General features: G+C 42.2%; 1 protein-coding gene across 6 annotated transcripts in view; it reads left to right on the forward strand.

The window, feature by feature from the left end:
• ccdc88ab (coiled-coil domain containing 88Ab) overlaps window positions 1-24,349 on the forward strand; it is a 61,587-nt gene extending 37,238 nt beyond the window's left edge. Inside the window, exons 9-39 of one of the 6 annotated variants that reach the window (XR_012772552.1) lie at window positions 1,659-1,740; window positions 2,361-2,519; window positions 2,845-2,991; window positions 3,090-3,234; window positions 3,856-4,034; window positions 5,071-5,208; window positions 6,029-6,212; window positions 6,380-6,510; window positions 6,720-7,013; window positions 7,383-7,565; window positions 8,101-8,379; window positions 8,716-8,840; window positions 9,076-9,214; window positions 9,596-9,772; window positions 9,858-10,019; window positions 11,343-11,620; window positions 11,799-11,942; window positions 12,065-12,251; window positions 12,466-12,611; window positions 12,706-12,798; window positions 13,099-13,301; window positions 13,561-13,608; window positions 15,298-15,375; window positions 17,244-17,480; window positions 17,620-17,673; window positions 18,589-18,675; window positions 19,273-19,362; window positions 19,754-20,034; window positions 20,294-20,747; window positions 22,469-22,574; window positions 23,225-24,349. Coding sequence is in view for 4 of the 6 variants with exons in the window: in XM_075479484.1 (XP_075335599.1) it covers window positions 1,659-1,740; window positions 2,361-2,519; window positions 2,845-2,991; window positions 3,090-3,234; window positions 3,856-4,034; window positions 5,071-5,208; window positions 6,029-6,212; window positions 6,380-6,510; window positions 6,720-7,013; window positions 7,383-7,565; window positions 8,101-8,379; window positions 8,716-8,840; window positions 9,076-9,214; window positions 9,596-9,772; window positions 9,858-10,019; window positions 11,343-11,620; window positions 11,799-11,942; window positions 12,065-12,251; window positions 12,466-12,611; window positions 12,706-12,798; window positions 13,099-13,301; window positions 13,561-13,608; window positions 15,298-15,375; window positions 17,244-17,480; window positions 17,620-17,673; window positions 18,589-18,675; window positions 19,273-19,362; window positions 19,754-20,034; window positions 20,294-21,199 (5,356 nt within the window). In the remaining 2 variants the exon portion in view is untranslated. Of the gene's footprint in view, window positions 1-1,658; window positions 1,741-2,360; window positions 2,520-2,844; window positions 2,992-3,089; window positions 3,235-3,855; window positions 4,035-5,070; window positions 5,209-6,028; window positions 6,213-6,379; window positions 6,511-6,719; window positions 7,014-7,382; window positions 7,566-8,100; window positions 8,380-8,715; window positions 8,841-9,075; window positions 9,215-9,595; window positions 9,773-9,857; window positions 10,020-11,342; window positions 11,621-11,798; window positions 11,943-12,064; window positions 12,252-12,465; window positions 12,612-12,705; window positions 12,799-13,098; window positions 13,302-13,560; window positions 13,609-15,297; window positions 15,376-17,243; window positions 17,481-17,619; window positions 17,674-18,588; window positions 18,676-19,272; window positions 19,363-19,753; window positions 20,035-20,293 lie in introns of all 6 variants that reach the window. The other 5 variants (XR_012772553.1, XM_075479511.1, XM_075479484.1 and 2 more) reach the window with 5 other exon arrangements.
• The last annotated feature ends 1,081 nt before the right edge of the window (window positions 24,350-25,430 follow it).

A 25,430-nucleotide genomic window follows, 5' to 3' on the forward strand; every position in this document is an offset into this window, starting at 1 on the left:
CTTGTTTGCTTGAATGGCAAATGCTTTTTTTCACGTATTCATGAACAGAAACTTGAGTGATGGCACATTGTTATTCTCCACAAGCTCAGAAGGACTTTCAGTGAGTAATTCATTGTGAATATATTATTACAGCAAATACCATGTGGGGAGAAAGGCTGGAACTGTACAATCAAAATTTGCTAATTGTATGAGCTTTGAGACATACCTTCAGTGTTCATTTGATAGTCACAGTTGACAGTCATATATTTTGAATTAAGGGGGTAGGATCTCACATGTTGATGCTGTATTTATAAATTTGAAAGCTGCAGTTTCGGTGTTTGTTCAGCCATCTTAAGCAGCAGAGCCAGCAACATCCAAAATATGAGCCAAAGCTAATCCTCTATGCTAGAGTTTGATAGAGGTTTGGGATTTCAGTGAAATGGGTGTTGTGAGGACGAGGAGAATATGCAGAGAGTGGAAAGGGTTAACAAATCTAAATGAATACAGATCGGGGGAAAAGAACATCCTGCCTTAATATCGTTTACCTTCCAAAAATAGTGCCGGGAGGAAGGAGGAGATGAATGAGAGACCAATAAAAGACTGAAAGAGTAGGATGCCTTTCCTTATTGAGATGCGCTGGGTGACTCCAGAGAGCAGTAATCAAATGGGCCATCGGATGTTCAGTGGAGCAGTTTCATGCAAACACATGCACACGGAGCAGCATCTCAGGAATGCAGTTGTTTTCTTTCAAAGCGGTGTGACACATTCTCCCTTTACGGTTGGAGCCCGGAGAGTTTGCAGACACATTGACTCGCAGAGACGGCAAATGTCAAGCTGCCCCATTTCATTTTATTCATTCAAAGTAGTGGAGATAAAGATTAGATTTTTAGCTATTGCCCCTTGTCTCTTGTAGTCTTTTCTGGGTAAAGGAAGCTGGAGAGCCTCAGGGGAATATTTGGATATGCTAATTCCTGTAGCAGTCACAGGATTCTTCAGTTGTTTGTGACCGTTTTCTTTATTGTGTGAGTTTGTGGAAGATGAGACTGTGCTGACCACCAGCTCCTTTACCAGCTACTACAGTATCAATGTAGTGCCTGGAACAAACTTTCTAAATTCACTATCACCCCTACAGGGCAATTTATATCACCTTTTACCTCTGTAATTAATAGCAATAACTTTTCAAATCATCTAAAAAATATTGAATAGTCAGTTTTAAATGAAATACTTAAACATTCCAGCTATATGAATTAAACTTTACTGTAAATGTGGGTACTGAATATGGTGTCTTGTGGCAGTAAATTTGTGCATTTACTCTACCTGTTTGAAGTGAGAGACACGGGTTAATCTGATTTAAGTAAAGTTTAACCAGATTCTGTAAAATGAAATTTATATGTGCAACAATTAGATTATTCGCCATTGAATGATTTAGCTTAAAACCTAGAAAGGGAAAAAGCTCTCCTTTCTCATCCTCTGATGGAAACACATCCAGTTTAAAAAAAAAAAAAAAACAAGATCATGAATTTGAGAATTTGGTCTTTGCGGCGAAAACGCATACCAAGTTTGTCTTGCCTTTTTTTTTTTTTCTTAATAAATCTCTGCTCTGCACTCACTTCTCCTTTTTTAGCTTTGATTTTTGTTCGCATTTTTTCTCCCTCTAACCCTCCTGTTTTGTTTTGCAGAGAGGAAAAGAGTGAGCAGCTTCTGGACACCAGGCAGGAGCTGGAAAATATAGAGATGGAGCTCAAGAGACTTCAGCAAGAGGTAATGCCATCAGTCAAAGCAACCTTCACACACTTCCAAGTAACACAGACATTCTCCCCTCCACCTGCTTCTCTCCTCTTTGTAAGTGCTTGTTCGTGCTGTTATTCATGTACAGCACTTTGTTTCAGCCACGGCTGTTTTAAAAGGCTTTATAAATAAAGTTTGGTTGAATTGAGTTGAGTTGTTTTTTTGCAACTCTGCCAGGCTTTAATCACCTAGCAGGAGACTTAGCTCATTAAGGACTATTAGTGCTATTTTAAGTGTAGTCACAGTGATTTAAAATGGGCAGCGACCTCACTGGTGGACTAAACACAGTGGATGAACTCAGGTCGTGTAAAACTCCGTGTTTGTGTGTGCAAATCTGTGATGCCTAATAGCGTGGAGAGTTTGTTCTGTTGTTTATCCATTTTGTTTAACAGACCAGACTAATAAGGCTGTTCAGAGATAATCTACAAATTTTACAATATCACAGACCCAATGAACCCACTAACTCCACATGTTTTGATACATAACTGTATGTTTTGTCTTTGCTCATGTGATGGCTTTTTGAAATAATTCTTGTGGGTTTGTCCTATGAGTCCACGCAATCACGTTCAGTATCTGCTTGTGAACTCCTGCAGAGCTATCAGCTGCTATCAGATGCTCGGTCGGCTCGGGCCTACCGCGACGAGCTGGACGCACTCAGAGAGAAAGCCATACGTGTCGACAAACTGGAGAGTGAGCTGAGCCGGTACAAGGAGAAACTTCATGACATTGAGTTTTACAAGGCCAGAGTTGAGGTACACAACTGCACAAAGCGATGAAACGACACCCTCGAGTCCAGCCTTAACAAAAATTGTTCCAATTGATCATGCTGTGGACTGCATGCAAGCAACAAGCGACCACTACGATCTCTGCTGTACGCCCACTTTGTAAATGCATGATGGCTTGAATTCAACTAAATGTGTTGGTCTAACCTTTATAGAAAAACACACATTAGTCTTAAAAAGTTGAAATAATTCTGTTATTACCCATTATTCAAGATGATGGGTAAGAGGACATTATTTGCTAATTGTAATATCTCTGTGTTGTTTGACTTTTAACCTGATGTTTTGGTTTCTGTAGGAGTTGAAGGAGGATAACCAGATTCTGCTGGAGACAAAGACCATGCTGGAGGAGCAGCTGGATACAAGCAGGACCCGGTCTGACAAACTTCACCTCCTGGAGAAAGAGAATCTGCAGCTTAAATCCAAGATGCATGACCTGGAGATGGTAAGATGCTGCTTTTATGTAGTCGGGGAAATGCCATTTCAGCGGTCACAGTTGGGCATCTGTTTATCTTGACAAACCCTCCAAACTCCGACGTTTAGGAGCGGGACCTGGACCGTAAGCGTATGGAGGAGCTGCTGGAGGAAAATCTTGTGCTGGAGATGGCCCAGAAGCAGAGCATGGATGAGTCCCTGCACCTGGGCTGGGAGCTGGAGCAGCTATCAAAAACACCAGATCTCACTGAGAGTAAGAAGAAAGGACAATTTGAAAAGAAAAGAAAAAATGACACACGGGAGTGGTAAAGCAGAGAATAGGGTGCTGAGTTAGAATATCATGCAGTTTACAGTCACCTAAGTTGACCAATTTGGAGGCTACAGGTGGCTGACAGACCGGGCTTTGGTTGTTGGCATCTTCCCCCTCGGATCCATCTGTATTTGCCAGCCTCCACTGGGTTTTCTTTCCACTTGGTTAAGGCCTGTGCTGTAATTAATATTCAGTGGCTCCTGAAAGATAAGCTGTGTGTTTGGATAATAAGGGCTGTTAAGAGGTTTAACTAGCCGGGGATCTGGATAAAGACTTTGTGCGGGTGTGTGTTTGTTAAACTGTGCTTTAAAAGGTTTAAGACTTGTAAAGCTAGATCATAGGGTTATATACTCATTGTATTTTGTTTTTCTTGTTATTTTTGTTTTAGATGTATTGTAGTCTCACTGCTCTCAACTGTTTTACTTCTTACAACTTTTTTTTAAATAAAAAAAAAAATGTTATTTTTGGGTTTGCTTTAAAAACGGCAAAAAGCTCAATAGAAATATGTCCTTTAGTTGTTATTATTTCTGTATAGTCAACATTTTGTTGCTGTCATTGACTCAGTCCCACAGAAGTCTCTGGGTGAGGAGGTGAATGAACTGACCTCGAGTCGCCTGTTGAAACTGGAGAAAGACAATCAGGCCCTGCTGAAGACGGTGGAGGAGCTCAGAGGAGCAGCCTGTCAGGATACCATAACAAAACTCACCAAAGCCAGCCAAGAAAACCAGAAGCTCAATCAAAAGGTAAGAAATGGTGTTTGTGTTCAAGTATATTTTTGTGTGGTGGTGGGGACTGGTTAGCATATGCAGTCTTCTGTTTTTATTACACACATAAATGTATGCTTGACTCTTATTTAACAACCGTGAGAGGAACTTTACCCCAGAAATTTTGAAGGTTTTTAAACCTTCAGATTGTAAATTCAGTACCTAAGCTGTGCATCCTGAGAGCGCTGATAGTGACACCTCTAGTAAGCACAAATGTCTCACTATTGTAGATAAAGTGATCTTTGCATCAGTATTCTTGTCTACTTCAGGCATTCTTAATGCTGATTCTCTTAAAAGACATTTAATTTTTTCACCACAGTGATTAGCATCCTGAACCGAAACCCCTCCGTAACAGATAGCCCTATAGCTCTTGACTTTAGACCTTTTCACACAGTGACAATGAGGAAATAAAACCAAAGACAGGAGGAAGAGCATAGAGAGGGGTGGATAGAAGGGTGAGAGCAAAGCTGTAAATCCAGCAGCCTGCACTGCCTTTTCTTTCCCTGACTGTGACACACAAACGCCCCTTGCTAAGAGAAGTCCCTCGGCTATTTTCAGAAACATAAAACTCTTTTTGTGCACTCTGAACAAAGAGCGTAAAATCCTCTCTCACAAAAAGTGGCGACTATATTTCTGACTTTCTTTAGGACTTGAGCTAAAAAGCATTAAAATGTGAAAGCAACTGCCAGGAGACTGGCAGCACAGAAATAGTCTCATTAGATGTTTGTGTCTGAGTGTGAAAATAGTTATTTCTCAAAGTGTTGATCTGTCCCATTTTTTTATATGGATAAAAATGTGCTCCTTTTAGATTGTGAACCGCTCTATGAATAATGCAAGATGATACTGCAATTTAAACTGCTGGTCGTCATATCTGCCACTGAAGGAGAAATCATCCCCAGACCTGACAGGAAAAATAGTGGACAGCTGAGCCACCATCGGCTTTCATCATGATCACCAGTCAAAAGATTAAGACCCAGTAACCATGTCAAAATGCTGCTCTAATCTTTGTATACAGCTGGAGCAGCTGGAGAGCGAACTGACGGCAGACAGAGAGTCGCTCCGCAGCGCTGAGTCACTTAGTACAGACCTGATGAAGGAGAAGGCTTTATTGGAGAAAACTCTGGAAACTCTCAGAGAAAACTCAGAGAGACAGGTACACACACGCACACACGCACACACACACACACACACACACACACAGTGTCAGAGACAGACTGGCTTTTCTGAATTTGAATCTCAATAAGCATTGTTGTGCTTTATAAAAATATAGTTGATGTTGGAGTCTCTGTGCTGGAAAAACATCACGGTCAATGCTGACACATCTGAACTAACAGGGCTTTTCTCAACAACTCAAACAATTATCCCTTCACATAGCTTGGACTCCCATTTCAGCCTAACAATCAGTATCATGTATTTAAGTCTTCACTGAGATTTTTTGGGAGCAATCTTTATTTAATTGATTTGTATTTGGCTTAATAAAACATTAGTGGTAGTTCTACTAATAGTTTTATTGACTACAGTAGCTTTCTGTGTCTGCAGGGACTTTGTAGCTGTTGGACCCAAATCTGACACCTTTGATTAGTTTAACCATCTGATTTGTGTAATCTGGCTTTGATTAGCTTTGGGGGCAAAGAAAACTCAACACTGTGCTCTCACTTTGTGCCTCTCTATCAGCTTGGTTGTAAACTAATGCAGTGTTGTGCCAGTATACATAATTTTTAAATACAGTACAGTTTATAAGTTCTTATAAGCTTTTCTGTATCTTCTATGTCATTTGAATTTTTCCAGGTGTGCATTAGATAAGTCTGAGACTAAAAAAGACTGAATACAAATCTTTTTTTTTTTTATCCATTTAGTGTTCAATTTGTCCGCCCCAGTTCACAGAATTCACATGAATCCCTTTCTTAAGCATGAAGTCCCTCAACTTAAACCTGACCAATGCTGACATTAAAACTCTGCTCTCTGCTTTCCAGCTGAAGGGTCTGGAGCAGGAGAACAAGCACCTGAGTCAGACTGTGTCATCCCTGCGTCAGCGCTGCCAGGTAGGAGCCGAGGCCCGGGTGAAGGACGTGGAGAAGGAGAATCGTGTTCTTCACGAGTCCATCTGCGAGACAACAGCCAAACTGAATAAGATGGAGTTTGAGAGGAAGCAGCTACGTGAGTGATGCGTTTGACACTTTCTGCGGTTGTTTGCGGTAAACGTGGCTGCAGTTTTTCTCCATGCGTGGGTGTGCCCGTTGGAATTTGAGTTTAGTTTTGCTTACTTTGAATTCAAAGCGAAAACATTCTGGTTGTTTATGAAAGTGAGTCATTTTTCTCTGCAGGTAAGGAGCTTGAAGTGATGAAAGATAAAGGTGAAAGAGCAGAGGAGCTGGAGATTCGGATACAGAAGCTGGAAAGGGACAATGAGAGCCTGCAGAAGAAAGTTGCCAGTCTTGGAATCACCTGTGAAAAGGTTTGGCACAGTGTATACTGCTCTATACTGCTCTATCGCTCTGTTTTCACATTGGGTGTTGAAAACGTGTTCATTTGTACCATGAAAACAGTTTACAGCGATTTTTGGCACTGGATTTATTAAGATTGTCAGCAGACTGCCAGTCTGAGACTAGTATTTTCAGCCATTCATGCTCAGCTTTCGTCAGTCTACTGCTTATTTGTCTTTAGGTGTCATCTTTGGAGAAGGAAAACACTGAACTGGAGGCCGAGGGCCGTCGTCTGAAGAAGAAACTCAATGCTCTGAAGAACATGGCCTTCCAGCTGGAGGCTCTGGAAAAGGAGACCGCCCAACTGGAACAGGAAAACCTGGAGCTGCGGCGCTCAGCTGAGAGTCTGCGGTCAGCAGGGGCTAAGGCCGCTCAGCTGGAAGCTGAGAACAGGGAGCTGGAGAGTGAGAGGAGCCAGCTGAAGCGCAGCCTTGAACTGCTAAAAGCCTCATCTAAGAAGACGGAGAGATTAGAGGTAATACCGGGCATACAGCACGTGCTTCTGTGACTGGAAAGCTGTGATTGTACTGACATGCAACCATGTGGATCAAAAAGTGCATTTTAGAAATAAAAGACCGTGTAATCTAATGATAGTTTCAATGAGATGTTTTCATGCTCCCTGGTCCAGAACGAGCACAGCTTATGTCTTTATATATAATTGTGCAGCTTTAGTGTCAAAAAGTAAAAAATCTTAAGCATTTAAATGTAGTTTTTTTTTTTTATTACCACCACTCAATATTGTTACATGTGTGTTACGCAGCATGTGGAATATGATGGCTTCAGGGAGCAGCGCAAGTAGTTCACGAGTGATTTCAGTTTCCTAATCTGGCTCTTCCTCTCCCAGGTGAGCTACCAAGGCCTAGATACAGAGAACCAGCGCCTGCAGAAGGCTTTAGAGAACAGCAGCAAGAAGATCCAGCAGTTGGAGGTAGAGCTGCAAGAGGTGGAAACCGAGAATCAGACCCTCCAACGGAGCCTGGAGGAGCTCAAGATCTCAAGTAAACGCCTGGAGCAGCTGGAGCAGGAGGTGGGTTGTAGCAACAAATCGCATTTATGGAGGGATGTTGATTCTAGGTCAGTGTTATGAAATGAGAATATTCTGCCTGCACTTTTCTCTCGTGTAGAATAAATCTAATCTGTTGGATAGCTGTTTGTGTTTTACTAATACATCCCGTAGTCCTCTTTGACTGATTCTTGTGGACAGAATGGGGACAGTCAGACTTGCTCATAAAGTGTAGTTGAGGCAGACTGAAGGCTGTGTTTGTGATGCAGCATTTATTTTCAACTGATCTTCAATGCATGTCTAGAAAGTTAAAAATTTGTTATGTTTATTTAACAACAATGTAGCTTTAGTACATTTAGGTTCATTCTGATAAAACTGCAATGTTTCCCTGCAAAGATGGATGATCCCAGATTATATGTCAAATGGATTTTTGGCAATTTGAAATAATCTTAGTTCACTTTTTGCCAAACATTTATTTACAAGGCGATTAGACTAAAAGTAATCCCATCAAATGGTATTTAATCCATGTTCACTTTATTGCACTCTGTCCTACCTCTAGAACAAGACTCTGGAGCAGGAAAGTTCCCAACTAGAGAAGGACAAAAAGCTTCTTGAGAAGGAGAACAAGCGGTTGAGGCAGCAGGCCGAGATCCGCGACTCTAAGCTTGATGACGACAACCAGCGCATTTCTGCCCTGGAAAAAGAGAATCGGACCATGGGCAAGGAGATGATCTTCTTCAGGGACTCATGCACAAGAGTCAAAGACCTGGAGAGGGAGAATAAGGAGCTGGTCAAACAGACCAATATCGATAAGAAGACCCTGATGACGCTCAGAGAGGTGTGCAAAAAACTATTCCAAAAATATGTCCTTGAGTTTTGTTTCGTTTTGTTTCGTTTATTCCAAGCAAAAATAATATACAGAACAAGGGGCTAAGTATTTGTGCAAATTCAAATAAGCTTGGAAAGGAGTGGGATGAAGACAAGCTTATAGATTCCCACCCCCATTCATGTTTGAATAGTAATAGAAGCATGAAACAGGCTCTGTTCAAAGTATTAATAATATGAGCAGCAAAAAGTCAAATATCTATGAGAGTAGTATTTTTTTGTAAAATAAAGTGTGAATATATCGTTGATGGTATTTACTTTTGCTCCAAATTTGTATTTGTGTCTTCAGGAGCTCGTGAGTGAGAAGCTGCGCACTCAGCAGATGAATAATGATCTCGAGAAACTGACCCATGAGTTGGAGAAAATTGGACTGAACAAAGAGAGACTCCTTCATGATGAGAGCTCGGATGACAGGTATCGGTGCACATGCGCCAAAAGTCAACCAGTCGCACTATTTACTAATCTGTGATGGCTTTAAATAATGACTTTTAAGGGGTAATTTTGGAATCATTAAAGGTGATCAGTACCATTGGGACTGTCTCGTTCTTCCTTAGCTGGAATCTACATACCTGCTACAACCTTTGCAGTGGATGTGATAATGTTTTTCTTCACTCCACACACAAACGAATATCTAAACCTTTATGCTTAGGTTTAAACTCCTGGAAACCAAACTGGAGTCAACTTTGAAATCATCTTTGGAGATTAAAGAGGAGAAAATTGCTGCTCTGGAGGCCAGACTGCAGGAGTCCTCCAACCTCAACCAGCAACTTCGCCAAGAGCTGAAGACGGTGAGTGACACAGCAAACACGAATCCATGCTTTCAAAACAAATATAAAAGAAAATTCATGTATTTTGGATTTGTTTTGTCAACATATATTTAGCTCTACCACACTGAAGAAAACTATGCATAAAAAATAAAACCTTCAAACACTGACCTCCCATAAAGCCAAAACACCGACCTGCCAGATTGTCCACTCCCTCCGACAATCAAAAACACTAAAAACACTGAGGCCTTCCCCTGTCTGATACATTATCGATTCACCTGCTCTTCCACAGTTTCCTAGTCCTCTTAAATTTAGTCAATAAGGCATGAACTCCACTGAGCGAGCAGCAATACCACACAGTGTTTTATCAATGTCATGTTGCTGACTTATTTGTCTCTTTCTCAGGTGAAGAAGAACTATGAGGCACTGCGTCAGAGAGAGGAGGAAGAGAGGATGGTTCAGAGCTCACCCCCCAGAGCAGGGGAGGACCCTCAGGCCGTCAGTAAATGGGAGAAGGAGAGTCATGAAACCACCAGAGAACTGTTGAAAGTTAAAGACAGACTCATTGAGGTTGAGAGAAATGTAAGTTAAAGATGACTTGCATTACTTTCCTGTCTTAGTTCTGACTCTGTATGATACTTTATATTATATGTGTGTAATTTCCCAGAATGCCACGCTGCAGGCTGAGAAGGTGGCTCTGAGGAGCCAACTCAAACAACTGGAAACTCAAAGCTCCAACCTGCAGGCTCAGATAGTAGCTGTGCACAGGCAGACCGCCTCCTTACAGGAGAACAATACGGCTCTGCAGACCCAGAATGCCAAGCTGCAGGTAAATCTGTCGCACAAACTTAACCGTCTAGTAAGCAATGGGGGACTACTTTCTTAGAGAGTAATACATTACAGATCCAGATATTAAACAGGAAATCAATACAACCTTATCAATCAGTGAACTTTAAACTTTATCAGACTGTAAGACAGTAAAGAAGTGTAAAGAAGTGAGGATTTCAGTGTCCAACACAATTGTAGCCTAATAACCCCTTTTAAAGTAATTAAGTCATTTCACATGATTATTGTCATAGATTAATTTTCATAGAACTGTGGGCTTATCAACCTTTTGAACTTTTTAAGGACCAATAGTGTTTCTTGGCTCTGTGCTTTAAAGCATGAACTCCCAAAAGTAGTTTTCTCACCTCAAAGTCCATATGATAACTCTAAGAGAGCTTTAAGACAACTGACATCTTTGCCAATTACAAAATCATTTAAATATAGTCCAAAATACTCAAATAGTTTTGCAGTCTGTGTAACTTCAACACCCCCCTCTCTCTTATTCAGAAACAGAAATGTATGAAATGTATGTCTTTTATGCACCATAAACCTATATTAAATACTTTGTGCTGTATGTATGAGTCGTGCGTGTATGGTAGAGGGATACTGTGATGCTTAGCAACTCTAAATAATGGCCAAGATTAATTGATTTCCCTGAAACGCATTGTAATACAGAAAATTGGAAGCGATTAGAGCTTTTAAATGCAAAATGTTGTGCTATTCAGCCTTATCTCTACATTGCTTTGTTTATGTAGTTCCCCTGCAAGATACTTCCCTCCCTTTCTTGCATTTGGAGTTGCTCTCCCTTTTTAGCAGCCTTTCTAACCCCTCATACGTGTGGCAGGGTTTACACTGAACATACAGTAGCTGCTCACTGTGACTGGCAGGGTTCATGCACATTGCTTTGTGTGTAAAGTGAGCCGTGTGTGTGTGTGTGTGTGTGTGTGTGTGTGTGTGAGGACAGACTGTATGTAGGAAGGTGTTGGTGTGTGCTGCAGTGAAGAAAAATGCTTCTCACAGTGTATGCTTTGTGTGAATCGACACATTAGTCATGATTGTAGATAGATTTGAGACTGGTAAACTGCTGTGAGCATAAAGTAAGCATGAAGAGAAGCATGTGTCCTGCTGATGTTTTGAAGCTTTGGTAAATCAGGAGATGTCACTGTGCAGTAACACAGTGCCCCCTGTAGACCAGAACTGCAACAAACTCTCATTTGTCCTTTGTTTTTTTTGTTTTTTTTTATTTAAGGAAATTAGTATTGCTTTTACACAACCTCCGTTACATCTTATTACTTCCTCACCATATCTTTATTGTCCTCCCCTGTAGGTGGAGAACTCCACCCTGAGCTCTCGGAGTGCAGCCCTCATGGCCCAAAATGCTCAGCTGCAGAGCCAGCAGAGCAGTGTAGAGGCAGAGCGAGAGGGAGCACTGAAGGACAAAGAAGAGCTGAGGGGGACTTATGAGCTGCTGCTCCGAGATCACGAAAAGCTGGCAGCTCTCCATGAGAGACAGGCGGCCGAATATGAAGCCCTGATCGGGAAGCACGGCGGCCTTAAGACCTCCCACAAAAGCCTGGAGCAACAGCACAGGGATTTGGAGGACAAGTGAGACGCAGCTTTTTTGGGGCAACACTTTTGTACAATGTCTTACAAGAGCAATATTAGACCTTCATAAAACCAATGATGCCGAGTTACAAGAGGAAACGGTTGACTGTTTGGTCTTTGTATTCCTTCCTGTTGTGTGCTGTTGTATATTTATGTTGGTGTGTGCTTATCCCTGCAGATACAAACAACTTCTGCAGAGAAAAAGGGAGCTGGAGGATCTGGAGAAAAATCTGAAAGAACAGCAGGAAAAAATGGCCATGGAGAACCAGACCCACCAAGCAACAGCTGACCAGTGCAGACTCCTCAAAGAGGAAAATGACAGGTCAGATCAACCGGTTTTATCTTAAATGCTACTTACATATGTTAATAACATGTTAACAAAGGGACTGAATACTATACATGAGTGAGTATATGTACTAAAGAGTCCGTTGGCACTCTTTGCAGACTGAATACTAGCCATCGTCAGCTGGTAAAAGACAACGAGAATCTTCAGGTGGAGCATAAGAACATGAAGAGCCAGTTGAACAGTGCAAAGTTGGACCAGACCAAGCTGGAGGCTGAGTTTTCTAAACTGAAAGAGCAGTACCAGCAACTGGACATCACCTCCACCAAGCTCACCAACCAGTGTGAGGTGGGGAAAGATGCTTCTTTTCGCCTTGTCCCATCCCTTCTCTTTTGCATTGTCTCCCACTTTTATAGCCAACTGTCTTTTACATTTTAACATTTTATATCTGCAGAGATCTCTTTTGAAGCCAGCCGTGTTTTGGTTGCTAGTAATTGCTTTCACTTGTAGTTGAGCCAGGTGTCTGACATCTATTTCATATATCTGTATCTGTGTGTGCTAGTTGTTGAGCCAGCTGAAAGGCAATTTGGAGGAGGAGAACCGTCACCTGTTGGATCAGATCCAGACCCTGATGCTCCAGAATCGCACGCTTCTGGAGCAGACGATGGAAAGCAAGGACCTGTTCCACGTGGAACAAAGACAATACATGTAAGCCTATGACGATGAATATGTTTTCTTTTGATGCCATGAGCAAATATGTTGTTTTTTAAATGTTTTTTGTCTTTTTTTGTGCAACTTTTAGAGACAAGCTGAATGAGCTGAGGAGACAGAAGGAGAAACTGGAGGAGAAAATCATGGACCAGTATAAATTCTATGACCCTTCTCCTCCACGGAGGTAAAAAAGCAACTTCGGGTACAGTAGTTTTGGGGGTTATGAAATTTATACAAGTTGTTTTCTTTAGCCCTCGAGAAGTGTAGCATCTCCATGGCTCTCGGTGGAATTGGCGTATTATTAAAACTGTTTATTTATTGTCTGAGATTGGGAATGATTAAAAAAAAAAAAAAGCAGCCCCAGGAATAGATTAATCAGATATTGTATACTGCAACACTTCTTTAACATGAAGGAAAATAGTCTTTACCTGGAGTAAACGCATTGGAAAAAACTTAGTCTCACTCTTTCTTTATTTCTTTGTAGGCGTGGTAACTGGATCACTCTGAAGATGAAGAAGCTGATCAAGCCGAAGAGCCGGGAGAGGATGCGTTCTCTCACTCTAACTCCGTCTCGTTCGGAGTATGGTGACGGTTTTCTGATGTTTCCCCAGGACAGCCAGGACAGCTCATCTATTGGCTCTGGTTCCAACTCACTGGATGACACACTCACACAAAAGAGAAGCGGAAGTGAGTACAATGTAAAACGCATCAAAATACAGATGTGGACCCAATATTCAGAGAAATGTGCAGTTAATAAAGGGGTGATGCAATACTGTTTTTATACTAAATCAGGTTCATTATGAACGTTCTTCCCTGACAATAATACCATCTTGAGATGATCAGGAACAAACTGCATCTTAGTTTGTGTGGGTTTGTATACCTGAGTGTTTAAATGGGTTTTTACTTCCTTAACTGCTCCTTTGCTTCTTTATCCCTCTCTGCAAAGGGAGGAGAGGGCAGCAGTCCCATGCCCAAATGCAGGGCTCCTCCAATGGTATGCTGCGGATGGGGAGGGGGGGCTGGGCTTTTGACCCAACTGTCATGTCTTTCGGGGCATGTTTTCGTGAGTCCATTGTCTGTGTCACTCTACTGTCATAGAGGTTACAGTTGAACTGCACAGCACGACTGACTCGCGGTGGATTTCTCCCCCTGGTTCAACGAATCAAACTCATTTCTTTTTTCAAACCACATGGAGCGCACTTGAGTTCTGCAACCTTATTTTATTTGCTGCCACCATTTATCATGGGTTACATGACAAATATGAGGCATCTAATTTTATTACAAAGAACTTCGCGTTTCCCAAATGATTAGTTGTAGAAACTTCAACCTCTGAGCTTACCCTCATAATTAAACCTTTTTCCAAAGAAAATACCATTTTCTACCATTTGAACTCCCTAATTCAGCTAATGCTTAATGGCACAGATTGCTCTTTTTGAGATGTTTATCTTCTACTGTTCGACCAACTATAGTAAAACTGTGAGGCTCCAGTGACATTAAAGTAACTGATGTCAAGTTTTAAAATTTCTGTAATCCACAGCTAAACTGGCTGTTGAATTGTGGGTCATATAGGTGCTCGTTTTACAATAACTTGTGGAAGAAATGGTCTGGTTCTGCTTCCTTGACCTCGACCTTTTTTTAGCTGTCCATCATGCCAAACAGTATTTGTTCAAGGGATTGAATTTTAAGCTGAATCAAGTGCACGTCATGTGGGTCAAATATGGGGAAAACAAAAAAATGTCCCCCTCCTCCAACATGTTTAAGCTCTACCTGCTTATCTGTACAGTTCACCTGTAAGTGCGACAGGAACATGCTTTATCATAGCATCATAGATATTAAATGGTGCAATGCATTGTCGCTCATTTCCATTTATCACAAGACAGGTCAGTCATATTCCCTGGTACTTATGATAATAAGCAATAGGTTTATTTCCTCTTCTTCTTCATTTGGATATGCACGCTTCTGCGTAGAATCAAGACCGGTTGTAAGCACCACATTGATATGTTTTACAGGTGCATGAGGGACGTTTCCTTAAAGTAAAGCAGGTTCTTATTCTTGGTGGGTTTTGGGAACACTGCGGTCCATGAAGCTGTTGACCTCACCTGGTTGACTCTCCTTATTGCACCCTTTAATACTCATCGTCCTGTGTGTCTCATTTAGGTGGTCATGTGTCAACACTTGTGTTGTGTGTAGAATGTAATGCTTCTAAATCACTTTGTAATGTAGTACACAAAGGTCAAGACCATTAACCCGAGAATGTATGCGTTGAGATCTGTTAGACGGTGTGTGAGGAGGTATTTGCATAGCATGTTCATTTGTTTGCCCTTTAAAAGTATTATTCAGTGATTTATTTATTTATTTTTGATTTTTTTTTTTTTTTTCTAAGTTGGTAAGAAGTATTCCATCAAATTCCCCAAAAATGTATTTGAGCTAAAGATTGAAAGAGGCAACACTTGACAGTCTATGGATAGTTGTCTTTAGCATTGTTGTCTGTTGTTCATCTGAGTGTCTACAGGCTCAGTTTTTCTCTACATCTCTCCCCTGGCTCCAATTGTGTTAACATTAACCACACCCGTCTGTTATGCCCTTCTCTTTCCTTTGTTTTCTTCTCCTCCACCTCCCTCGGGCTTGTTCTGTCACTGTACCTCTTCTGTCTGTCTGTCTGTCTACGGCTGCACTCTGACAGCTATAAAAAGGTTGCCTTTCATGAGGAACAGATCCAAGGACAAAGACAAAGCCAAGGCCATCTACCGGCGCTCCATGTGTAAGACCTTCGTTAGTCGCCACGCTAGACCTCCTCTCCCACTTATTATCATACTAAGAGAAACAAAGAAGGAGCAGTCACTGATGTCAGGGTGGTGGGAGTGAGGGCAGTGACAGTGTGCCAGTTCAAGCTTCTGTCACAGCAGCTCTATTTGGGATTTAAGTTGTAGTTTAGTTTGGTTTGGTACTAGTATCTGATATCTTTCAGTTTGCTACGCAAGATTGATCGAGTTAAAGATTTGTTATAGTTTCTTTACCCCCCTGCTGCATCTGATGACATCAGTGACTTGTCCTCAACTCTTTCCTAGTTGTCACCACGCTTCTGTCACTTCCTTCGCCGTACGTCTTCTGCCTCCACTTTCTCCTGTAGAATGTCTTTAAGCTTTCACCACCGTAGTGTCACTTTGTTCTCACTTATCACCGATAAATTAATAGCACGAATTTCATTAACAAAATTGAAAGCCGTGGGACTTAAAACTGTTATGATAGTTAGGATTTCCTCTTGTGGTGTTGTGCATCTATCGACCAAAGCTTACTGGTCACTCTGTGAATGACTTAATCGGGCAGCTTTTTCATGTGCTCTGTGGTTTCATTTTGTGTTTTCTGAATGAAAGGCTGTTTGTGTGTGAGGTGGTCTGTTCAGGTGAGACAGTGGGAGAGATTGCGGATTGGCCTTTCATGCGCCTGTGATGTGTTTGCTTCCATCTTTTGATTACACCATGACAAAAAAAGAATCATCAGCCGCTTTATCAACGCTCCACTCACCATGAAGGATTTGAAATGGAGCCTCTGTTCTTTCTCTCTTGTCTCACTCTCTTGCTCCGTCAGCGTGCTGCATTTCAGATCTTATTCTGCTGACATGGACTTGCCTCGCTATGATCTGTTGTGTACCGCTGCCACCCAGAGCAGCTCTGCATGCCTTCATGCCTCTCTGCCGTCACACATGGCTCAATGTGCAAAGTGCATAAAGACAGTCGGTGATGTCCAAAAAGTGTGTATGTAAGAAGCCAGGATGGCCGGCCATGCTGCTGCCGTCTTTGTGCACTTTGGCTGACATTGTTTTTTACGACTGTATGTATGCATGTGCCATAAGTTCCAGAATTTTTTTTATTTATTGTTGTTATAAGATTCTGAGATTGACTTGGTTATGATTTTGATCAAGATCTCATTAAAAATGGCAACTCATTGCCATCTTTCCAAACTTGTATGGTAAAGTTGAGCCTTGATCCTGCAATCAAGAAAACATTTGAGAGCCCTTTTAAGAAATGGTTCTTACCCTATTTACCCTACCATATTTATCCAGCCTTTTTAGTTCAAATAATTCATAGAAATAGAAGTATTTGGAATGAGCCAATACTAAGTGAGACCATGTTAACCAGCCACCAAGAGAAGATTGTCCGTGTCACAGTGCTAATTCTAGGAAAGAATTGGCCAATTACAGACAGCTAATTTCTGTGTTTATCTTTGAGTCTGTCAGAGAACATTACAAGCTTCTTTTACTTGCTGGCTAATGGCCTATAAATGTCCAGCAGGATTAAACTGCAGTAGTTTCTTATATTCTTCTCACACAGTATCGGATCAATTCCAGATTTGTTTGCCCATATTGATCATTTAGATCCAAATGGATGGGGGGGGAAATAAGTTCCAGGTTTAAAACGCCAGACATATTTCTTTAAGAATATCGTGGCTATCTGTTCATCTGAGCCATTTTCTACCCCCCTGCTTTAATGTCTAAGGAGATACAAAATATCCTTGAAAACAGGATTCTTTAGGATGATTTGGCTAAAAATACTCGGCCCCGACTTAAGATTAGATAAGACAATGTGATAAAAGATCTAATTTTAGTTGTCCTCATTTCCGTCGCTTCAGCCATGAACGACCTGCTGCAAACCATGGCCGTGGCAGGCGTTTCTGGGGCTCAATGGACCAGCAGCACAGACAATCTAGACGGTCCCGAAGCTGGAGACACTGGCATGACCGGCACCAGCAAACGAAGTGGGCAGCGCATGAAGGAGCTCGCCTTTTCCACCAACGCCATTGATTGTACTGCCTTGACGCTGCCCACCGCAGGGCACAGCAGAGCTAAGCACCGACTTCAGGTCAAAGGTAAAGAAGCAGGATTTATGATTTATTCATTTTCTTGGTTCATTTCTGTTGATTTTAGATTGAGCATGTGGTGAAAGGGATGAAATCCATTTGTCTCAGTAAATTTAAGCAGCTGTGGCATCACTCTGTATCTCCACAGACAATGCCTCCTGTGAGGATGTTGCTGCCTCCTCAGATGAACCCAAAAGTCAAGGTAAGACTTGACATGACGTCATCGAACTGTATGCAAGTCGAATGAAAAGGAGGGTGTGTAGTTGCAGCAGCATCTCAGCACTGTCAAGAAAACTGAGGGCCCTTAAAATGACAAATGAGAAGCCTGAACGGACCCAAAAAAGCAGGTCATGTACTCAGCAGTTGCAGTGCTAATCTTTGAGCTGCTGTCTTGCACTTCAGTTAATCTACTGATCAGAAGCAAATTCAGCTGAGAGAAAAATATCAGTCTCCACTGAACGTAGGATTGACTCTAATTCAGGCTTTAGGATGTTATCTGGGACAGTTAATCTGCAGCCAGGCAGCAATTCATCAGTTGTACGCTGCTCCAATGTGGTTGACCCAGTTGTTTAACAGCCACCAAACTACTGACACACATTAAGCAATATTTACTCCCTATTGGCATTAGTTTTTCCTCTCTTTGATTTGAGCTTTTATTAAAAAAAAAAAAAAAAAAGAACCAAACATGTCATGACCTCAGCTGGCTGTTTTCCATTAAGCTGATTCTACAGGACAGTCTGGATTCAACTTAGCCAACGACTTCCCAGAATTCACTTACAAAATAAAAACGTATCGCTGTGAGACTCATTTTCCAGGTCATCTGCGTAATGGCTGAAGGGAAATGGACATTCAGGCTCACTCACATGCAGGCCATTACTCCTAATGTATCACTTATTAGGTTGATGTAATGGTAGTCTGAGATACCTATTGATTTGTCAAGCAACTTTTATGGCTCCTTCTCTTTTGTTTTGTTTGCAGGCATTTAGAAATATTGAAATTTTGTTTCTTTCACACTCCCAGCAGCAGTAATTAGAAGTGTGATACCCCTTAAAAGTGTCGTATGTCACCATGTTGGGTCTGTTGCATTGTGTGTGTGTGTGTGTGTGTGTCTTATCAGGCCTACAGGGGTATGGCAGTGCACTTGCTTTGTGTCCTTCTCCTGTTGAGCTGAGCTCTATGTGCAGAGTGCCCTGTAGCATCTGTAGTAAGTGAAAATTATTGTGCAATGATAATCCCTTTGGGCGTTGGTTTCCTTGACATCGCACCTGTAACATGTGTAAGGGTTGCCTTTTTAAATGTTAATTTGGTGTAACGCATGTCCTGAAAGCCAGCTTGAAATTATTTCACGGTCACCGGTGTGCAGTTGAAACTGTTGCTGTGAAAATGGAAAAAAATCAAAGTCACTTCTTCCCCTTTTTCCCCTTCTTCTCAATTCCCCTTAAAGTCCTTTATACTAACAGACTTGCACTCTGTTGTCCTTTGTTTTTCAGTACCATCTTGATCAGTTTTCCCCGTTCTCCTTCAAGTGGTGTGGTTCTTGTATTTAGGTGTTTGTGCCCTCCCAATCGGTAGTCTCTTTGTTTATTAGATGGACATATTGGTGTGGCAGCCTGGCTCTGAGCCACCTTTCCTGTCCCTCAGCCTGGCATGTGCCATCTGCTGCCCCAGCAGGAGACGCTCTGTCAGACTGTTAACGTGCACCTTTCTGCTTGTGTTTGTGCATGTTGGTGTGGATAGATGTAAGCCTGTATAAATCCTAACTGTGAACGTGTGTTCGTCTTGCCTCTTGTCCCTTACCCAGCCTCCAGACCCTCCAGTCTCCATAGCAACAGGACCACCAGTAGCAATAGTAACAATAACTCGCATCTCACTTCTCCTCTGGAGGGCAAAGGTATGCTCCTCCCTTATCCTCCACCTCTAGTCCTGTCCACTAACTACGACTTCTTTAATGTCTTCACTCAAACCTTCTGTAATGGGGTTTGATCAAGTCGGCTTCTGATATAAAGGTTGAGGGCTGCTAATTTCTCTCCTTTGTGGGGGAAAAAGTTGCATTTTAATTTATTTATTGGCTCTGAAATAGATTTATTGTGCAAATCCAAGTTGGGCAGGTGCATGTTTACTTCATCTTAACAAGTTTACACACAACTTAAATGATTTATATGATGGATGTACAGTGTTTTACTTGAGGAGTCAGCTGTAACACATTTCATTAACTTTTAATAGTAAAGACCAAAGATTTCTTTCTTTCGCCATCATCTAATCTCTGCCCCCCACTCCCACAGGGACACTGAATGGCAGACTCAGCAGGCCACACAGTGAGAGCAGTGGAGAGTTCAGCCTGAGCCTGGACCAGGAAGTGTGGTCCAGCAGCGGCAGCAGCCCCGTCCAGCAGCCCACCTCCTCGCGCTCCTCCCACCAGAGCCCCCTGCAGCTGCGCAGGTCCCTTGAGCCATGCAGCACCGCCGGCAGCACCGCCCTGACACAAATCAGGAAGGCATCTGAATCCCCCAGCGAGGTGCTTTCCCTGCAGCAGTTCCTGGATGAGGGAATTGATCCTGCAGAGGTGAGGGCATGGAAACTGATTATGTTTTTTTTTTTTCTTAGATTAAATCATCTTACAGAGATGAGCACAAAAACATATCTATGCACTGACAGAAGTTTAGCTAATTTAGTATTTGCTCGCTGATTTATTTATTTTTTTCCGACTGAATGGAGTATTTAATATGAAAAGATTCAGGATGTAATACTCAGGATTACACAAAGGATTGTGCAGCGGTTTTAGATCTGTTCTGGATATTGTTTATTTGCTCTGTCTCCTGCAGTCTGGCAGTCAGGAGAACCTCACTGTAGATTCTCCTCGCCTCTCCACCTGCTCTGAGCAGAAGGAGCGCACCTTCACCAAGGGCCGGGGCATCTTGCGCTCATCCAGTGGGAGAGCAGCACCACTCGGCAGCGACCGGCCACCGAGGTCTTCGGGACAGCCTGGCCGCCCGACCCTGCGAAAGGCCGAGAGCACCCGGGTGAAAGGCTCTGCCCCGGTCCGCTCCAGCCTGTCCTCGCAGGGCAAAGCTACGTCCGTCTCCGAACGCCTGGACTCGGCCTCGGCCTCCTCCACGCTGCCTCGTGCCAGCAGCGTGATCTCCACCGCTGAGGGAACCACGCGGCGCACCAGCATCCACGACATGCTGTCTAAAGACCACCGACAACCTGTTTCTGTGGATATTTCTCCTCACGTTGCTTCCCCCAAGGCTGGAGCACGCGCTCAGCCAACACCTAGTGAGTACCACCCCAACAGCACCCACCCAAAGGGAACCCATACCACCACCTCCACTATGCCCAAGTCCCTCAGCTTACCCTGCCATACCTTGGAGGACCCTGATCTCTCCACCCTCGAGTCTCTCCTCGGCCCCTCCTTCACTGTAGAGTCGGTGTTCATGGACTCCATCTTTAGCGAGTCAGCGGGCAACAGCCTCCCTTTTTTATCTTTAAACCCCACCCTAGTTAGCAACATCAGTGGGCCTCCTGTTACAAATAAAACCCAACCCCCTGTTTCCAACCACAGTCAAAACCAAAATTCTCCCAGCCCGTCCAATGACCAGATGAAATCCAGTTCAGCAGGTCTGAAAGAGTACAAAGAGGGTGTTGATCCCAACAGTCTGAATGAATCAGAGCAGTCACTGAACCCAGAGGACGGCCAGTCTTTGTGGTACGAGTACGGCTGTGTGTGATTGTGACTCGACCAAAAAGGGGGAGAGTGAAGGAATGGATGAGGAACCAATCTCCTCTGCATGTATTAATCAGAGCACTATCTATCTGTGTGGTGTATTTGGGTCATCCCATGGTGCTGGATAGACTCATCTATTTTTTCTTTTTTCTGTTTTTTCTGTTCTTTGAGTTGGGATTTTGATGAACTTTCTTCCGTCCAAAAAGCCTTTGTCAGATTATCGTTTCCTCATCAAACTGTTTCACTGTCTAACACTATGCTATTATTAGCTGTTTTGGGTCTTAACATCAAGCACCTCATTATTTCTGTCTCAGTCTTAAATTTTAAATGTATTAAGACTTTGTCAGCAGGATCCTTAAACATCAGCAGTTTGCTGTCACAGTGGCATTCCAAAAGTCATTTTGTCACATTGAAGTCTTGCTGTGTGTCAGATAATAGATTAACCTCCTTCTTTGTTTTTTAGTGTTTTGTTGTGAAAGGGCTTTTCCCTGTTAGCTGAGTTGCATTGTTCACTACACCGCATGACTTTGTTTTGTCAGTCTGACCTGAAACACTCATTTTGATCACTATGATCAAAATGGCTATCGTTTGTATCTCCATTTTGTTTCGCTTGACGTGTGCACTGTTTGATTTTGTGCATTTGATATCTTTTCTGTTTTTTCTTTTATGAAAAAGGAGCATTTGCTGGGTGCATGATGGGTTATAGTCGTGTTGATCTCAACTGACCTCTGGGACTGGTGACAAAATGGTGAAGCTTCATTACCAAAACAATCACTGGATGTTTTTTTTTTTGTTTTTTTTACTGGGATAAATGAAAGTTGACTGTGAGGGTGGTAGAATACAGCATGAACATGGTGATTTTTAATTTCGGTGGTATTTGACATATCGGATGGATTTTGCAAGTTGAGAACTGTTTCAGATTGTTTTGTCAGTGAAGCTAACATCATTTCTTTTTGTAATTGTAATCTTTTGTTGACTCCTCCCGATGCCCAGCTTGACAATGGAAAATATTTGACTGCTTTTGACTGACATTTTGTACAGACAATTGACATCATTAAGTTATAATCAAAGACGAGCACTGCTTTTTGTGCCAAACCTAGTAAAACAGTCTGCATCTATATCCTTATTTATTTCTGATTTTTGTACCCTGTAGTTGCTGTTTTTAACTTGCTTTACTGTATGTGCTGTATGTGCTTTATATGCAGGTGTAAAGCTAATGAAAGTGTTCTTGCCACTCTGCAGCTGTAACATAAACATTGCCTTTTTCCTACAGATGTGGAGGGCAGAAAGTCTAAAAGCAGGAGCGGGGAGTCGCAGCAAAGCTGCTAAACCCTGCCCCTCCCACCCTCGTCTGTCTGCTACCATGCTGCGAGCGCGTGGTGAGTGAGCGCTGCTCGAGCGGGAGGAAAAGTGGGTGGGAGGGGGTTTGGGTCGGTCTGGTCTCCATGGGAACATAAAACATGGTGTAACAGATGTCTTCCATCCTGCTGTGCACTTGCCTCCCCTGCTTCTCTCAGCTGTTTCCCGCAAGCTCCCCCGTCCCCCCCCCCCCCGTCCCGTCCCTCACTGTCCCCGTGGTGCCAAACGCCTGCTCACAGATCCTGACGGGAACCAGGTCTGCGTGGCATATGGACCGTTTTACCGCGTTGCCTGTTTTGTTTCTCTTCGACTTCCACAAGAAGAGAAGCTCTGTGGCTCCAGCGACGCACAGTCGCCCTCCTCCATCATGTGTCCTGTGCTGCTGGGTGTATCTCACATGTGACTGGGTGCCCTTTTCTGTTGTCCGGCTGCTTGACACGGCTGCATGGCTTTGGTGTAGCAATGAAATCCTTCCCCTTTGCATGTGTGTCCAGGCTGCTGCTTTCCCTCGTCTCCTGTTGCACACTGTCTTTACTGATACAGTTTCTGAGTTTCATCTCTCTCTCTTTAGTTGACCCTTTTGTTCAAATTTCTTGTGGTTTTTTTCTTCTGACTTCTCTTCTTTCTTTTCTCATTCTTTCCTTTTCCTCTTTGCTTGCGTGGGACTCAGAGAGAAAGGTGGCCTTGAAGCTGAGTAGAGCTTATCTGCTGAGACCGTCTACAGTGAGAAAAGATTGTATATTCCAGTTTCAACCTTTTCATTAAACCCGGGACACTTCAGTGGAGAAAAGTGGCTTCCTTTTCTGTTTTCGTTCTTTTTCCTTGAATCAAGGAAACAACATAGAAATACTAGAACATGTTGCATTGACAGTTTTTCCTTTTCCCTCAAAGATACAGTGGCAGATTGCACTGCCACATGTGATTCAGTGTGGCGGACTGCGAAAGGTGCACTAGTCTCTGTGGACTAAGATTCAAGTGCCAATGTTCACACAACAGCCAACAAGGCAATCTTAAACCAGACTGAAGAGACTTTATCATCTTTGCAGCACGTTAGAAGGACCTACTTCTGCCCAACGGCATGTTTATTAAAAAAAACGATTGAATGGGCAGAGTGCACAAGCAAAGAGAACATAAAGCATGTCGGCACTAAACCTTTCTGGCTACTGTATCAGACTGAAGAATCACAATCTGCATGGAGCAATCAATCAGCTAATCGTCCCACTTCCTTTATCCAATCAAAGAGGATGGTGTTTTCTGGGAATTTTGATAGCCAGGAATACTGGATGCACTTGGACATAAAGCCATGACGGCTCGATGATTGGCGTCCGCCGCCTGCCAGTCATGAGTTAAGGTTGTGTGATCTGAGAGAGAGAGACTGATCATGGGAGTGTTCCAGGTCACCTATTAGGCAGTGGTCAGCTATGGTTTATGTCATCACAGAAACACTGAGACACACCTCACACTGCTCCTTTACACAGAAATGCTACTTCATCATATATAATTAGCTAAATGGTACTGAGTCATCTCATTTATTGCTTCCTATCCTGCTCTGATCTGTAAAAAGTAACAGTTAAAGCACACCTGCAGTATTGTGTATCTGCTCCTGAGAAAGCACTCTATTAGTTGCTGTTTATAATTCTGACTGGAGTATAGGTGACCTGTGACCTGCCCGCTACATACAGAATGTGTGCAGATTTCTGTTGTGTTGAACATTATGGTGATGAGACCCAGTGTTTTTCCTCCTTTTCCACTTTTACATGAGACCATTTGATGTCATTAAAATTCATCAAGTCGACGGTGTGTTTCTCATTTATTTTGAACATACAAATAGTTAGTTTCTTATGTTCAGTTTAGAACTGGCACACAGTTTGATGTGCTAAATTGTCCTTCATTATTGTGAAGTAAGCACATTTGCTCAAACATTACAGTTCATGGAGAAAGCTACTTGTTCTTTACCTGGGAATTGTAATTATTTTGTTTCATTTCTACTCTTCCTTATAGCTCAGGTGCAGGAAGTGTACTTGTTTCTTTACTAAGTTTACATTTAACCATCCAATCAGCTCCTTGTTGGGGAACTTAACAGTGAAAAGACTATTGACATAATTATGCATCAGTAATAACCATCTGTATGTAATGATATAATGCTGCTATTGCCATTTAACCTTGCAGTGAATAATTTAACCTGTATATCCTAGAACAATGTATGAAAAACATAAATTTCAGAAATTTTGTTTTATTACAACAAATGATCCGAATAATTAACTACTGATAGTGTTTTATACTGACAGGTGTTTTGAAACTTCTATAAACATCTGCTATATTTTAAGCAGACAAGTCGCTGACTAGGAGAACACAAACAATCTGGGTGTTTTAATTAAGTAATGAAATTAATTAACAAGCCAAATTCCATTTTGCCACTTCTGTTTTTTTTTAAAAACGGTGACTTTGATGTTGAATTTTTTTACTGATTTTTGTTTTTAGAAATTTTTTTTTTATTCTTCTTTACACTGTTGGTTTTTCAAATTCAAAGTCTGATTTTGATGCTGTAAAAATTCAATATTAGAAATTCGTATTCAAACTCTGATGGCACAGAAAAACTTCCATACTTGGGGAGATAAATGGAGGGAGAAAATTCACTGGGGAACTAACAGAAGTAAATGGATCTATAAATAAAATCAATTATGTCAGATGGTTTCAGGGCTGCCAACGCTCATTGGCCGTGAGACTCACGCATTTGATCGGTTTCACACGCTACACCTCCGATTTCTCACGCTGAAATGCACATAAATTTTTATTACTTTTTTTGCAAAGGTTGAAAACTGTTCTGAATATATCTGACAGCTGAGTTTATCTGTGATCTATCTGTTGAGCCTGAG

The sequence above is a fragment of the Odontesthes bonariensis genome, chromosome 2 (assembly GCF_027942865.1).
Source record: "Odontesthes bonariensis isolate fOdoBon6 chromosome 2, fOdoBon6.hap1, whole genome shotgun sequence".
Taxonomy (NCBI): domain Eukaryota; kingdom Metazoa; phylum Chordata; class Actinopteri; order Atheriniformes; family Atherinopsidae; genus Odontesthes; species Odontesthes bonariensis.